Source organism: Xyrauchen texanus, chromosome 31 (genome assembly GCF_025860055.1).
Source record: "Xyrauchen texanus isolate HMW12.3.18 chromosome 31, RBS_HiC_50CHRs, whole genome shotgun sequence".
Taxonomy (NCBI): domain Eukaryota; kingdom Metazoa; phylum Chordata; class Actinopteri; order Cypriniformes; family Catostomidae; genus Xyrauchen; species Xyrauchen texanus.
In genome coordinates, this window is record NC_068306.1 from 29,366,760 (window position 1) to 29,384,024 (window position 17,265).

Sequence of the window (17,265 nt, forward strand, 5' to 3'; positions counted from 1 at the left end):
GTTATTTGACCTATGAAAAGAAATATGAAAAACTTATAATATAATTCACTGATATAATTCACTGATATTTTAACTCAGTGATGTTGAGTGACAGATCAAAATATGACAATCCATGCAGCAAGTTTTCAATTTTAATAACCCAAGTGTGACTCATTTTCTGCTTGTATTTGCATAGGGGTACATTTTTATTACTCTATCAGTCACAACTGATATTACCATGCAACATTAGCTAAGTACCAGTTTACCTCAGCAAACACAGTTTCAGAATAATGAGCGTGTTTACATTTGGTGCTTGGCAAACTATCTCAAATCCTCAATTCCATAAAACCAAAATTAAATATGCTGTTTGCATGAGTTTACACAGATGGAAACAATTGTTTTAATGAGGATGCATTTGTCTGACAATTGCCTCTACCTGTGAATCATTCAAATAACTATCACATTTTCTGAATAAAAACTCCACTGTTATGGGTTCATTATACAGCTTGTGAATCTGAAGGACAGTTGTGAAAATGAAGACTAAGGAGCAGTTAAATTGGGAAAAACTTATGAAATAATAAGTGTTTGGTTGTCTCTGTGGGAACTGTTGGTTAAGTTATCAGGAAGTAAGCAGCTGTACATAAAACCGCCAAAAAGATTTCTGTAGCTAAGATGAGAATAAAGTCAGTCAGCTATCAGTCAGTTCTGGTTCAAAAGAATATTGTGATAGGATGTCATTACTCTGAAACAACAATATGAAAGCAAGACTAGATTTGCCAGCCAGCATAATATTAACCCAGTTGTGATAGGAGATTGCCAAGGTGTACGGTGTTACCGGTTTTACTTGGTACAAGGGACAGCATAGAAAATGATGAATGAAACATCCAATATCAATACAATAGCTGTCTAATGAAGAGTTTGCAACCTATGATAAATTAACCTAAATAACGCATTAAAAGCCAGATGTTCTTTACCAATGTATCAAACTGCACTGGCAGCAAAGTGCGCACACTGAAAGAAGACGTTTAATTGCAGGTAGCGAATATAATGTGTATGGCGGGTAATTGAAAGACTTCTCAGATTCGGAATAACACAAGAAATGCTGTTAGACAAACAGACACATGCTGTTTGTTCAGAGGAATGCGGTCTCATGGAACATGCCTTTGTAAAGGGTTCTCTTTCTTTGTTTTAGTCTTGTGAAAAAAAAATAGCAAGAATAGTATCGTCTATGATAATTCTAGAAATTACCTCAGACCATGCTCTGAGTTAAGTTTGCTTTATTTCTACAGAGCAGTTGATTGTGAGTGCAACTCTGCAGGGTCACTTTATAAATTATATAGCCTATACATCTGTGATTAAATCATAAAATAATACAAAAAGATGTTCACCTTGAACTATGATTTATATTTCAGTAATTATTATCATCATCATAATTATTATGTTTGCAACCAATTTTCCTGAAATTTTCCTGGTTGCATGTGTAAAAGGGGCTCATGTCAATATAGCTGTTATTTTGCAGGGATCAGAACAACATCTTGTGATTGTGTGTATTGTAATCATTTGAATACATGAAGGCACTTCGGCACAATCAAAAGATTATAGATGTCTGCATTAGCTAAGGGGTAACAACCTGACCCTCAAGTCTCTATCTGATAACATCAGTCCAATGCTTAGTGTATGAACAAAAAAACACACTTAGTTGTGCTAGATACAAGCTTTTGGCTATAAGTGTCACAGAGATGAGGAGGAATGAATGAGAGTATATGTTAAAGCAGTGCTCTTGAAGGTGACAGCATGGGCCTGCAGCTCTACCAGTGAGCTGCAAATAAACACAGGCACCAGAGAGGCAGGCTAAACCACAAGCAGGTGTTTCATATTCTGTGGCTTTTTGACAATCCTCCTGTTTTTTGTGTGCCAACATTAAAGTATCATCCTCTCAAGTGATGCAACCTGCCAGACTCAAAACCAGAACAAAGGATAGTCATGACATTTGTTGTAAAAGCAGGATTTAGTCTTAAACCCAGAGGCATGTTATTCCACATTGCATCTTAAAAATAACTGTTAGAAATAGTGTAGAGTGCCAACAGTCTACCTCAGTACTTTGAAACTAAATCATTCTGCCAGCCTGGTCTCATAGAATCACACTGCCAAAATTCAATTTTGGCAAATTGAGTTTTACGTGCCTTGTTCTGCAGTATAAAAGCAGTTTTCTGTTGAAATAAACACTAGAAGCGCAGCAGCAATGAGTTTTATTCACTTTAATACAAGTCATGAGTCAAACGGCAGATTAACAGTTTATTAATACGTATTTTTCACTCTGTTACTCATACAATACTATCTAATGACATAAAAAAACTATAGTCTATAGACATCGTTACTATAACGCATGATTTGAAAGATGATACATTTTAACGCTTGCATGTACTGTATAATCACCCACATTTTCAAGCTTATTCCAAAGCGACTTAAGTTGTGCGGTGGCACAACTGATAAAGCGTTGGACTTTGAACGCGAAAGGAGGGGGTGACGTGAGCCGAAAGTGTCACTGAAGCACTTGTTGCTTCAGATTTTTAATTTTTACAACTCTACATTTACAACATTTGCTTTCATGACACTATCGATTAAGTTTAGGTGTAGTATTTAGATAGTTTGTAAGGTCCCTGGTCAATCATCAAACTTTAGCATTTTTTTACACCATTGGATAAATTTAGGTTAGGGTGGTAGATTTTTTTCATTTAAAACGTGATGGTTACTATTGTAACCTCCGTTCCATGAGGGAGGGAATGAGATGTTGTGTCGAATAAAGTGACACAAGGGGTCTTCCTTGGGAGATTCGTGTACCTCTGAACTTGAGAAAAGGCCAATGTGAAATCGGCAGACAGATTTTGCATGCCCCGCCCCCCGACATACGGGTTTAAAGGGAAGCTGGCGTGCGTCTGTCAGTCAGGATTTGAACTGATGAGCCGAGAATAAGGCACGGCCGTATACAGTGGTAGGTCTAGTGCTATGGCAGGAGGGACACAACGTCTCATTCCCTCCCTCAGGGAACGGAGGTTACAATAGTAACCATGACGTTCCCCTTCTGTCACTCACTTGATGTTATGTTGAATGAGGATGACACACTTCTTGTTGAGTGTGCACAAACCCAAGGGGGCAGGCACGGCCTGGGTCTGGTAGGCCAATGAGATGGCGTTGACGACCCTGTCTGCTAACATCTGTTTGGAAGTGGTGAAGCGGTCACATATGCATCAACCCGAGTGGCACGACCGCAGCTGAGTATGCCATATGCCCCAGCAGCCTCTGGATTTTTTTTTAGAGGAACCACCGTGCCGGGCTCGAAGAGAACGAGGCACCTGAGCACTGACTGGGCGCTCTCGTTGGTGAGGCACGGCGTCATTGAGACTACATTGAGTCTAACTCCATGCCGAGAAAAGAGATTCTCTGAAACGGGGCGAGCTTGCTCTTTTCGCAGTTGACCTGAAGCCCTAGACGGCTGAGGTGCCGGAGCACCTGGTCCCTGTGAGCACATAGTAACTCTTGAGAGTGAGCCAGGATGAGCCAGTCGTTGAGGAAGTTGAACAGCACGAAGACGCTGTGGCAAATGAAAGTAACGAAAACAAGGATTCTCCTCCTGGCCCTCCACCGGTGGATGGAGTGGTCTTGGTACCAACTCCGGATCGAACATATGACTGCCTGGGTTGCCCATCTCAGGAATGCTTCGGAGCTTTACTGGTCCTGGAAGGGGTCCTGGAGACGGGAGGCGTGCACCGCCTGCAAGGTGCTCGGTGCTGGGGCTGAGAGCTGGGCCCGGGTTGAGGTGGAGCTGTTTGTTGTTTGGTTGCAGGTGGATGCCCTCGGCGAGCAGGCAGGGCGCGCTAGCTTGGCTGCGCTGCGACATGATGTGAGATATAGCCTCCATCTGCTTCTTTACCGCTGAGAACTGCTGGCGAAGTCGTTGCCGGTGTCGCCGAAGAGGACGGGGGCGTTGAGAAATCATGATTTGTCAGCTTGTCGTGCACTTCCGTGAAGAATGGTACGGGGGGGGGGGGGCATGTAATTTAATTTAGCAAAAATGTTGCCACAGTCATGTAATTTTCATGAGCTCAGGCTTTATTCTGCTTAATTATGCTTTTACGATAAGTGAATTGCAACTGCATAAGGGTTCCATTTGTTTAGTGGCATTCACAAGTAACAATGTCCCTGTCTGCAGTAGATTTTTCATGCATTAACTGTTGTAGAACAAGAAAAAATGGAGGTCATAGGAGATTAATATACTTTCCAATCATTTGTCATTGTCAGAGAGACACTTTTAAGATAAATTACAGTAATATACTTGGAGTGATTTAGTGAAATATGGAGTGGCCGCAAATTTTTTTTGGATACTTAAGCCACACTTAAAAATGTATGAATGTCATTATATTAGATGACAAAATATGAAATATATTGGCATTTATTTAAAAGATAGCACAAACACACATGTTAAAGAAAGTGTTTCACAAAAGATTTTGTATTTTAAATGACAAAATAATAGATATACTGTCCAAAAGAAAGTCTGAAACAATTGCGACACACTCTGGTTGTCAAATGTTAATGGATACTTGACGGGACTGACTTCATACATCCACAAACAAGGACTAGTAAATGTCTAGCATCATTGTTTAGCATAATTTGTTTGCAGTTGCTGCTTGATTTGAAGTGTCCATATACTTTCTGGGACCACTGTATGTTCTTGTAAGTCTATTTTGCTATGCTGAGATGTACTTGGATCAGTATTTCTTCTTTTGGTATAACTTTTTCTTCCAGTATTTTTTATTTTATTTTACTGCCAGTCCCTGTTATCGTCAGACTGACAACTGTAGTGTTTGCCACTGAGAAGGGTGGAACATTGACATTGAAGTTCACAGATGAGTAACTCGCCATCTCTGCTTCTCCCCATGGAACCAGCAGAGTAGTGGTGATTTAACTTTGACCTGTCACTTTGCAACGCATTTTACATTAAATGTGAGCTAAAGAGCATTAGGCAACTGATAAATGTATTATCAGTTATTCACAGACTAATCTCACAGTGAAATTGGAAACCATAAGTTAACTCTTTTATTAGCTAAAATCTATCCGTGCTTACCGAAATTCGAAACACTGCCCCCATTGGCCAGTGTTGTTGGCATATGGGCATGTGTTAGCTCCATTTTCAATGTGTATTATTCATGGAAAGGGGCCAAAAGCAAGTTGTGATACAGTAAAGAGAAATACATATTTCATAAACTGAACAATAAACCCAAACCTAACCATCAGTGGAGTATACATTTTATGTAAGATGGAAAAAAGCAACATCTATATCGTACTCATCAATGACTTTGCAAACGTGGTTACTTCTTGGTTTCAAAGTGGGATCTGAACCCAGGTCTCCCTCACTGCTAGAGCAACACACTTCTGATTGCACCACAGGAGATGATAAACGCATTGGAGCCGATCCAAAATTGTCTGATAGGAGATGGCATTTGTCAGTGAGTCAGCAATATGTGGCCGATCCTAAGGTACTAGAATTCTCGGAAACAACTTGCCGACTTCCTGTTTCTTTCCGTATTATAAATATTAAGGCAAAAATTTACTTTACAAAATACACTTTGGTCACTTCATTGCAAGTAAGGCCATATTTAATGTAGTCTGGGTCATGTTTTCTTTTCCATTGCATAGTTTTGTTGATGTTTTTGATGATGAGGAGATGTCACATAACCTGTCCATGTTGGCATCTGTCAAGATTTGATAACCTCTACCAAGTCATACAAGATGAATGTGTGCCAAAATACAGTAGAGTTTGAAAGGGCACAGCCTTTGAGATCAGCAAAAGAGACCCCCTCCCACTGGTAAGCCTATTTATTATTCTGTTCTACAGTAGTTTTGTATGGTTAGCTGTTTTTTGTTATATGGATTTCTCAGTCTTGTGTCACAGTCCGTTTTACTACCATAACAGTATAGACATGTGACCCATTTTTGGATCAAAAGAAACCCATCAGAATCACTGTGAATATCAGAATATCTTCTGCAAGAAATAAGACACTGACTGATCTTTATTCTCTTAGCATCATTTTATTTTATTATAGATTCCATTTCATTCGGTCGTCTTTTAATTTTTTGTTTCATTGCTTTTGAGGGGACACTGGCTGTTTCTTTTGGCTCAGTAAAAACATTGTGGAAATGTAATTGAGCTTTCAGATGATTAAGAAAGTCTTAATCTGAAGCTGATAACTGTTACTTGGACAATAGTGAACAGATCATTAGAACAGTGAACATGAAAACTGAGAGGAAAAATATATTAATTACTGCATTGCAGTGTAATTTGAACCAAGGCAAATCAGTTTTGATTGATTGATTGATTGTTCAGTGGAAGTTTTATAGAAGGTTTAAGGTGGATTTCAGTTGATTTCAGTATGTAAAATCAGGCACTAAGCCATTATATATGTGGCTACTAATCTATTTATTTTGGAGTAAAGCTTACTCAGCAACAAGAAGCAGTCTTCCTTCTGCTGTTTCAAGCAAAGTGCAAGGTTTTACCTTCCCCTTGCACATGCTGTGTTGTTTTTCCTCAATGAGTCCCATTAGACACGCCATGGCTTCTCATTTAGGCTAAATCTTTTACCTAGTAAAAAGGGGCCCAACCACATCACTGAGTTTTAGACATAACTAAACATCACAATAGCCAAACGACTTGTATATATTTTTTTGGTGCATATTTTGAAAATATCACATGACAAGAGTTTTTTCTTGGTTATGATGAATTTATGGAGTTTTTATTTTTAAGCAAACTTGTCCTTTAAGGGAATACAAACCTCTATCAGCAATGCATCACTTCACTTCACTTCCGTTTTGTGGTCCGTTCTGCATAACGCAGTGACTCATTGTTGCCCATTCGGCACGTTTCGCGGCCTAACCACTGGCACGCTCGGTTGTCCCGATGGACTTTCCGCCCCTGATCGGCCCAAAAGTGTGTCGGCCCACCGGGAAAATGCCCGGTATGCCAGATTACCTGTCCAGCCCTGCAAATGATCAAATTCCCCACCATTCAAAAACAATTCAACTCAGGGCCAACTTTAATAACAATAAGTCTGCCGTTTATTTACAATTTTATTTTAAGCTTTATAACATGACAGATGTGCACTAAAAATGCACTGATTACACAATCCGAGGTGTGATGAGGGCCGAATGGGTAGTGTAAAACCCTATGATGTTGAATTTTTCATTGCACTCTTGTACACTGGGAATTTTGCCAAGATGTCTGGAGTCATTTGTTTCAGTGCGACCTGAATGTGTATACTTGTCAAAAGCGATTGACTCTGCTTGCAAAGAGTGCAGCTCAAAACATTGTCAAGATTAAATTGTATTCTGTACAGAGATATTAGTCTATTATTATGGCTTTTGAATTGTACAGTGTTTCTTCCTTTAAACTACACTATTAGAATCAACATTAATGTAGGCTATTTAAGGTTTTAATTGTGCAGAACGACATTAACCAAGACTCAAGGGGCTTATGGGACAGCCGATCAACTGTTGTTCTTTGCGCTTTCAACCAAATGTCCAGTTAAATTAAAGGTGGTGAGTCGAGGTGGACTCTGAAACTCATTTGTATTCGTAGGTAGTCATACGTCAGAGTAGATCTAGAAATGTTTTTAGAGATAGACAGATGTATCGGTTTTACTGATTAATCTGTGCCGATAGTTGCTTTTTGTAACTATCGTTTATCCGTAAAAATCTATTTCAATAGTTGCAGATATTTTTTTTGTAATTTGTCATTTCAAAATAAGAGTCCCCAGTGTGTTTCGGGCTTGTTTACACTTAAAAGTCCTGCACTATGCAATACATCTTTTTTTCTGTTCAATATTGGGATTTTGGTTGAACTAAAATCTGCATCTGGGATTTTATTCATTTTGGACTCTTTGTCTGAGCACTAGTTTTATCACAAAGGTCTAATTTTATTGTCTGTATTTTATAAACAAAACATGCTTTTACTATCTACACCCGAAGTTCTTCTGATTCAAAATAAAACAGGTATTGGGAAAATGTATGCTATACATAATGTGCAAGACATTTTAGTTAAAAATGCAAACATCCTTATGCTGACATAGACCAACTCACATGCCAACATCTATGTCATCATTTAGGCACATACTAGACCCGTGCCTAAAATGTTCTGATCTCTGTATCTTTATAAACTTTACAGATGAATGCATTAAAATCATAACGCAAGTTACTTTGTATCCCGAAAAAAAATATATATATATCATGCAGTCCCACTGGCCACCACTAAATTCTTAATTAGTGATGGCAGTCAGTAGTCTATTTCATTTTAAAATCCTGCACCTCTAATCTATCACATTACCTGGCACAGTCACTCAAATTCAAAGGAGTCATCCTCAAGAGGATGCTTACCACCAATAAAGCAGAATGGAAGATTTGGCCACATATAAAACTCTGGATGTTTTATTTTTTTTTAATATTTGTACACGAAAGGTATGCTTGTTTTAATCTACAGTATTAGTTTAAAGGATTGGACCTAAAATACAAATGGAAATCTGCCCCTGTAATCTTCACAGAAGGATTAAAAAAAGACATTCTACAGTAATCACAAACAACTGTTCAATCCTGAACAGCGGTGAGAAAAGTTTGATACAAGACAATGCCTTTTATGCGCTGCTTCAGAAGACGTTGGACAATAATGTACAATGAATGAAACAATGTACAAATGATTCCTTTGAAGTTTTGATTGATTGTATTATATTTATTATAAACTTTAAATTAAATATGTTTAACTTCATAACATTTATTAAACGCAGTTATTGCATTTACCTCATTTGATATTATGATGGTTTCATTCTGTTCCGAATTATTTAAAGACTGTTATTTTGTTGTTATTCACTCACTTTCATGTTGTTCCAAATCTTTATGTTGTTTTTCCCTGTGTAACACAAAAGGAGAAATTTGAAAATCTTTGCACAGATCTATTATATATAGTCACATTTTCATCATTTTTTTACATTATAAAAAAATATAAAATACTATAAATATAATATAGTTAAAAACACTATATATCATCATATAGTACAGTTTTAATAGTACATTTGAAGAGTTAGTTTCTTTTCTTTTTGCAAATTGGCAGCCTGTGGTCGCTATAAACTATCATTTAATAGAATAAAGCTATGTACAGATTCCTCAAAGTTCTCCTTTTGTGTTTACCACAATAAATAAATATTAATAAATGACTGAATTAATTAATGAATACAAAATATGCATATACTATATATATATATATATATATATATATATATATATATAATGTCACGAACTCCGAAGTTAGGCGCCTCCTCAACCGGCCATCGGAGATCTGAGTCACCTGAGTATTGACGTTACACTACAATTCCCATAAACCCACACACCCGCACTAATTATACTACAGCTGTTTCCCATCACTGACTCTCTATTTAATCCTGCCCGTTGTTTTACTCATTGCGAAGTCTTGTTTGCCCCGACTACATTTCTGAGCGTTATTTACTGCATATTTAATCTACTGTGTACCAACCTTGCCTTGTTTCCCTGACCACGTTTGTTTGCCACCAGCCTTGATTATACTCTCGCCTGTCTTCTGATTATCACTGTTTGCTGCCTGCCCTGACCTTCTGCCTGCTCTGACCTTGACTCTTCCTGCCTACGTTAAATCTGTCTGCCTGTTGCTCGACCCTTGCCTGTACGACCTGTGAATATTTAATTAAAACTGCTTATGGATCCCAACTTACCTGAGTCTTTGTTACAATATATATATATATATATATATATATATATATATATATATATATATTAGTATATGCATATTTTGTATTCATTAATTAATTATCAATGTATGAATACATTAATTAATTAATAAATTATCTAATTCTCCTTTTGTGTTTTCCCACAATTAATGAATATTAGCCAAGAGATTTGGGACGGTTTACCATAACTGTGCATATTTTGTTCTTCGTGTTTTTATTTTTTTTGTGTTTAATTTACATTTTGCACTTGTAGAGCTTTGTTGATAGTTAAATGAATTATATGCATTTAGTATTCAGCTTTTTCACCTGTGGAAATACTCTCGCAAACGAGAGTTGCAAAAAAGTCAAAAATTTACATTTTAGATGTGGTCGCTGATTTTGTATGCTTAAGTGTCCATTCAAATGCACAAAAAATTATGTGTAAACTTCATGTACAAATACCTATGAATATGTAAAGACCACCTTTACGACATATGGAATAGTGCATAAATGATTTATTTGTGTTTGTTTGCAGATGACCCCGGAACAGTGCCCTCATAGGAACAATGTCCAGAGCACTGAAAAAACGCAAGTGTATAAACTGGGGATCTACGGCTGGCGGAAACGTTGCCTTTACTTCTTTGTCCTCCTCCTCATGATTCTCATCGTGGTCAACCTTGCTCTCACCATCTGGATCCTCAAAGTTATGAACTTCACTATAGTAAGTGCGGCCCTTTTTCTCTGGACTCTGGACATTACTGCCTGCTGGGCATGACTGACTTAGAAGTGAAAAGATATAACTGGGCTCCATAATATGGACCCTCCTATCATGTGTAATTTCTGAACCTCAGCCAGGCAGAATACAGCTTTCATTTGCCTTTCAGTGGTCAATTGGTTTCACTTCACACTGATCTCTAAGGCCAGCTGCCTTCCACATTCCTTTCCTTCCCTCCATGTGTTTACTGATCCTCTCAACCTTTTTCTGGTGTGCTTTAGGTCTTGATTATTTGTTTGCTGTTACAAGGGCGAAGGAAAAATCCACAAAAATCCAAAACAATACAAAAAGTGTCTATAGAATATAATGTATTGTTTACTACCATATTATTGAACATAAGCCAATCATTGGAATACAGTTCACAGCAATCCATTTCACAAGTGAATTTGTCAATCAGTTCGAGATTTATTATGAGGGCTTGTTTAAGGGCCAGTCAATTTACACCTGCGTCAGATATGCTTGTGTAGTGTCTCGGGTGTGTTGCGTCATGAACATTAAATGTTTATGTCACTGTGTCAAGTTAAATATAGTTTAATACTCAATCTTTAAACACATCTTGAGATCCCTTAGTTCGTATTTGCGCTCCATCAAGTGTTTTGAATGCAAGAACCTAATGCATGTTTGTGGTAGGGGTGGGAATCTCTAGACACCTCAAGATTCGATTCCGATTCAGACAGCTGCGATTCGATGATAAAACAATTATCGTTGCATCTTGATGCATCTTTTTTCAATACAGAATTTTTTTCTCACTGACTGCTTTGTACTTTAAAAGCAAAATATTTGTAATGATTCATAATGAATTTACTTCCAATAACTTTTATTAATACAATAAATGGAATCAATGTGGCAAGTCAAATCAGGCAAAAACAAATAAACATTTTGCTGAGCAAAAAATCATACAAAGCTTTCTGTACTAGCAGCTCTCATACAACAATTATGCTTGTGGCATATTCTGAATAACTTGTAAATTGCACTTAAATAAAATAATATAAATTGCACTTATACAATGATAAATAAGAGTCTTAAGCTTATGACTTTAAACTAAATCCTGAACATAAAAAAACAAAAACATTTTGCTTTATACCACAATAAATAGCAGAGGGGAGTCAAAATGTTGACTACCTTTTTATAAATGGCTGACACACTAAGAGGAGGGCAGTACAGTAAACTCTGTAGAACTTAGTAAGACTAAGGTTTACTTCCAGGTCTGTTCACAGCTTATATTGATATGAAATAAGTGACAGTGCGTGATGGTGCAAATGTGTTTAGCTAGTGATGTGCAAGTTCTTGTGTAAGAACAGGAGCTGGTCAACATGTTCAGATGCAAGTGTGCTCCGCTGTGCAGTGACTATATCTCCTGCTGTAGAAAAAACTCTTTCTGCAGAGACACTATTGCCAGAAATACATAAGTATAATACATAAGTGTGGGGATCGCTGTGTCAGTGTAGTATTTACGAGATGGGATGTTGTATCTCGGCTCCAACGTGCGCAACATACCCGAAAGCCCTGGTTTTCAACAACCGAATAAGGACGCAAATCCTTGGCAATAAATATTGCAATCAAATTTGTAATTCTCTTAGCCTTTTCGGAGCTGGGTGGAAGCTTTGACATTGCTTGCTTGATTGTCGTCTGGTTCACAGCTACAACCGGCAGTTTATTTTCTTCCTCCGGGTGGAAACGTGTAATATGGTTTTTCATGTTTGTCGTGTTTCCAAAATATTTTATTTTAGTTTGACACAACTTGCATACTATGTGGCTCTTGTCTAACTCACGTTTCCCTTCGTCTTCATAGAATCCAAAGTGCTTCCATACACTTGCTTTTAATCCCGAGGGTGCCGGTCGAATTTCCTGCTGAGCCATCTGTGTCTCGTGTTAAGTGTATGCCAAAAGACTGTCCGGGCGCTGTAGTTGCACACTTACGAGGTGTGTCTTTTGCGTTCCGTCAACATTACTTTAGCAAGAAACGTTCATAAAATCGATGCTTGACGTTTGTGAATCGATTCAGGATCGTGCAAGTCCGCATCGTGATGCATCTAAGAATTTTTCCCACCACCCCTAGTTTGTGGTGTTCTGCCTACTGAAGTGTTTTCTTCACTGTATAAACTGCATGTTGCCCATACAGCTGAAATTTCAATTACTGCCCTCTGGAGTAAACATGTGGTACTACAATCTTGTATTTCTCAGGAATGTTCCTTATTACGGTCCTGGGGCATTGCGATTAATTGTGTTAATTTTTTTAACACGTTATTTTTTTATAAAATTAATCGCACTGAATTAACACATTAAATCGACAGCCCTAATATATATATATGTGTGTGTGTGTGTATGTGAGCGTGTCTAAGTAAGGGGGAGATGAGGGAGTTTTTCAACCGAAAATTAAGATAAATGTAGGATATTTATATTGTTTTACATTGTAATCTAATGTACTTAACCAATGTGTTTGTTTAATTTATTATTTTCTGTGGTAGTCTGTAGGGCTCTTTGAAATAACTGAATTTGGTGAAGTGATATGGAATTGTTATGTGGCAAAAGACCTGGAACTACTTCATAGCTGTGTATTTACTTGAAAAATAATTGCACACCTTAGAACTACCATCAACCAATCAGAATCAAACATTCAACAGACCCGTGGTATTATAGAAATTATAGACATATATATAGACATTATAGACATTATATATAGACATATGTAAAGGGATTAAAGGAAAGGAGTATTTGAGAACTGGCTTGACAATAATAGTTTAATGAAGAAATAAACAAAAGACACAACCACACACGACGGTCAGCTGCCCGTAAAAGATCTCTCCCTGTCGCACCACCATCCGCAGTCGGCCTTTATCCCTCTCAGAGGCTTAATTAGCCTGATAAGGGACCAGATGTGTATAATCACGACCCGGCCCTGCCCTCCTCACAACGGATTATATACATTGTTTGTCATTGTATTCTGATGTACTTAACCAATGTCTTTTGTTTAATTGGTTATTGTGTGAAGCCTGTAGGGCTCTTTGAAATAACTGAATTTGGTGAAGAGAAATGTAACCATTATGCGGTAAAGTCCTGGAACTACTTCATAGCCATTTGTTTACTTGAAAAATAATTGCACACCTTAGAAGCACACCAGATAGAATGTAAGGTGCATGAGCATTGCCCAACATGACAAGTGCTACAGGAAGTGGGGGTGAAATGTCACCTGAGTATCTGGACAAACTGACAGCTAGAATACCAAGGATCTGCAAAGCTGTCAGTGCTGCACGTGGTGGATTTTGAAGTAGTTTAAGAAGTTCTGAACATTTTTTTAAAATTGTAATATTAATTTTCATGTTATTAATGTCCTGAGTATACATTGTGATCAGTTGAATACCACTTTGTTGAATAAAAGTAAGTTTCTTTCCATAAGAGCTAAATCTGTTCATTATTCCAAAATTTTGGCCGCCTTGTGTAAAATTGCTAAATATATATATTTAAGCAATTTTACACAAGCAAGAGTGCGATATGGCCCTAAGCTGCAGGCCGAGTGTCGTAGGTAATCACAGCAGTGCTGATTTAGGGCCATATCACACTCTTGATTGTGTGAATTTATTTTGTGTTTGTTTTTGAGTTACCACAGACTGGCATGTCTTATTAGGTCAATAATTGCAAAAAAGAAACAGCTTTCTCTAGAAACTCGTGTGCATGGAACTACTTTATCAAAATCTGCCATTGCTGTTTCAAACCAAATGATGTGTCCAAGCCCCCATTAGGCTTTCAAATATGTCACTTCACAAATAGTATCATGGCTTGAGCTGTTTTTACCAAGTTATTTGATAAACAAGGATGGATTTGAGTGTGTGTGTGTGTGTGTGTGTGTGTGTGTGTGTGTGTGAGAGAGAGAGAGAGAGAGAGAGAGAGAGAGATCACCTGTTGCCACACCCAAGCAGAGATGCTGTCAGCTTTCTGGAGATCAGCTTTCTTAGTGGAAAAATAGCCGTCCAAACAGGGGTAATTCTACCTATTTCATGGTAACTGGTGCGCAAGAGTCTTTCACTATAGAAACTGCAATGTCCTCTGCCTTTTTGAACAGTACTTTTTTCTCCAATGTGGAAACTCAGAGTAAGAGATAAGCACCTTGAGTTGTGTAATTAATCTGTCTGTTGTGTCTCTCAGCTATGATGAGCCGTAATGCAAAAGTTGTTCATTTTAAGCCATTTAAAGCTATTTTCTAGCTGTATTAGGGTAGTAGTAATACGAGCGATCACAGAGTGCTGTTGAATGTAAACAATGACTGACTGATTCACTTCACATCACCAACTGCTCATATTACACACAAAAATTATATTTTGCCACAACCTGCTGGCTAACATATATAATGCCAAAAAATAAAATAAAAAATACATGTAGAGACACTTATATAGTAACTCTTAACACATATGCACTACACTTACACTTTAGTTTAGAATGTCCTGGTTACTTCCATAACCTCTGTTCCTTGGTATATTGACATTAGGGGTCACTCTTGAGAGCCAGAGACACAGCTGATTTTGATTAAAGGCCAATAGGAATTGGCGAGTTGTATTTGCATGCCCCTCCCCGGACAGACGTGCATACCACTTACTAGGTATTGTGCTGAGGAGCCGAGAATAAGGTCCCGGTCATTTCAGCGGGTAGTTCAGTGTTGTGGCTGGAGGGACACAACGTCTCATTCCCTCCAACTGGGAACGGAAGTTATGGAAATAACCAGGACGTTCCCTATCTGTCACTCGCATGACGTTGTGTCAATGTAGTGACACTAGGGTCCCCTACAAAAACACCACAACTAGCTGAACTGGGTTACAAAGATCGGCGGTGTGAGATGGGCAGACTGCTGTCCTGTACAGGCCAGCCCGTAACCTCCCCTGACACTAGTGTGAGTGTTGAATAGCCCTTTTGGGGATGAGTCCACTACCCAAAATGATAGGAACAGGCTTGTCCTAATCGTGCCTCTTTTCCCTCTTTTTTTTTCTCCCCAGAAAAAGGGAGAATTCTCAAACCAATCAGGACCCCAAGGGGAAGACACCATGGAGACCACACCCTGCCCGGGGGGGTGGGGGGGTAATTAAGTGGAAATACTCACTTGGTCTTGCCAAGTCTAATAGAAAGTATGTCATGTGGAGAAGTCCTATGATAGGTCCTGCCCAATGGGGGAGGAGGCTCTATAGTCATGGAGTCTGGGGAATAGGGGCCTCTGCATAAGGAAGATGCAGTTTTTCAACAGGGAAACGTTTTTCAGCGGAATATACATCGCAAGTGCATGCGGAGAACAGGGCGTAGTTAGCCCAATCTGCTGCAGGGCTAGGAGGAAATCAACAAGGGAACACATTTGTGAACACTGCTGGGAATCAACCACGCACATCTTCAGCTCAAGGGAGGTGAAAGGTGTTAGGTGCAAGCAAAATACCCAGCCGGTCAACCCAGACTTACCCGTTCGTTCCTGCTAAGATACGGGACAAGAGTGGCTCAACCCGGAGATTGTAGAATCTCACAAAGGTGTTGGTTGTAGCCCAGCCCGCTGCTCTGCAAATGTCAGCTAGAGAGGCGCCACTGGTCAGAGCCCAGGAGGCCGCCACACTCCTGGTGCTCGCAGGGGGTGGGCACGTGCCTGGTAGGCAACAGCTATGGTGTCGATGATCCAGTGGCCGATCTTCTGTTTGGATACAGCGCTTCCTTTCCACTGTCCACAAAAGCAGACAAAGAGCTGCTTAGAGATCGTGCCTGCGATCCAAATAAATGCATAAAGCTTGCACCGTAAAGCAATTCTAAGGCTGTGACTGCCTCCTCCTGGGGCAGCACTTGCAGGTTCAATAATTGGTCTTGGGACCCTTGGGCACATAGCCTGGTCAGGGTCTCAGGATCACGTGAGAGTAGCCCAGTCCAAACTCCAGGCACGTTTCGCTGACAGAGAACACATGCAGGTCCCCAACCCTCTTGATGGAGGTGAGCGCCATCAGGGGGGCAGTCTTCAAGGAGAGTGCCTTAAGCTGTACTGACTCTAAGGGCTCAAAGGAAACCCCTCGCAGGCCTAGCAGGACTATGGTGAGGTCCCATGAGGGAACAAGGCGAGGTCTGGTGGGATTCAACGTCCTAGCGCCTCTCAGAAACCTGATAATAAAGTTGTGCTTCCCTAAGGACTTGCCGTACATGGTGTGCAGCTATGTCAGCTACGTACACCTTTAAGTTGGAGGGGGACAGCCTCCAGATGAAGACCCTCGAGAACTCCAGCCTCTCCTGCAGAAAGGAAAGCACTGAGCCGTCTGCGCATCTCTGGGGGTCTTCGTGTCGGGAAAACACTACTTAGCGAACAGAAACCACTTCAAGGCATACAGGCGCCTCATAGAGGGGGCCCTATCCTGAGTGATGGTATCTACCACGGCAGGTGGTATCGTCCAGGGGCCAGATATGGAGGTTCCAGAGTTCTTGTCGTGGGTGCCAGATGGTGCCCTGTCCCTAAGAAAGAAGCTCCTTCCTCAGGGGTATTTGCCAGGGAGGAGCTGATGCGAGGAGCATGAGGTCCGAAAACCAAGTCTGGGTGGGCCAGTAGGGAGCCACTAGGGTGACGTCTGTCATGGCATTGAGGTTGCCCAGAATCTGAGTGGCTCGCAGCGACTTGAGGTGTTGCTGGCTCCAGAGGAGGGGACGGCGGGCGAGTTGTGGCATGCGAGGGGAGCATAACCCTCCTTGGCGGTTGATGTAGGCCATCATCAATTCAAATTGACAGGG

At 39.7% G+C, this 17,265-nt stretch overlaps 1 protein-coding gene across 6 annotated transcripts in view; it reads left to right on the forward strand.

The window, feature by feature from the left end:
- LOC127624630 (delta-sarcoglycan-like) overlaps positions 1–17,265 on the forward strand; it is a 430,073-nt gene that overhangs the window by 190,208 nt on the left and 222,600 nt on the right. For all 6 annotated transcript variants that reach the window (XM_052099430.1, XM_052099433.1, XM_052099434.1 and 3 more), the window contains one exon: positions 10,294–10,479. In XM_052099430.1, coding sequence (XP_051955390.1) covers positions 10,294–10,479 — 186 coding nt within the window. The remainder of the gene's footprint in view (positions 1–10,293; positions 10,480–17,265) is intronic.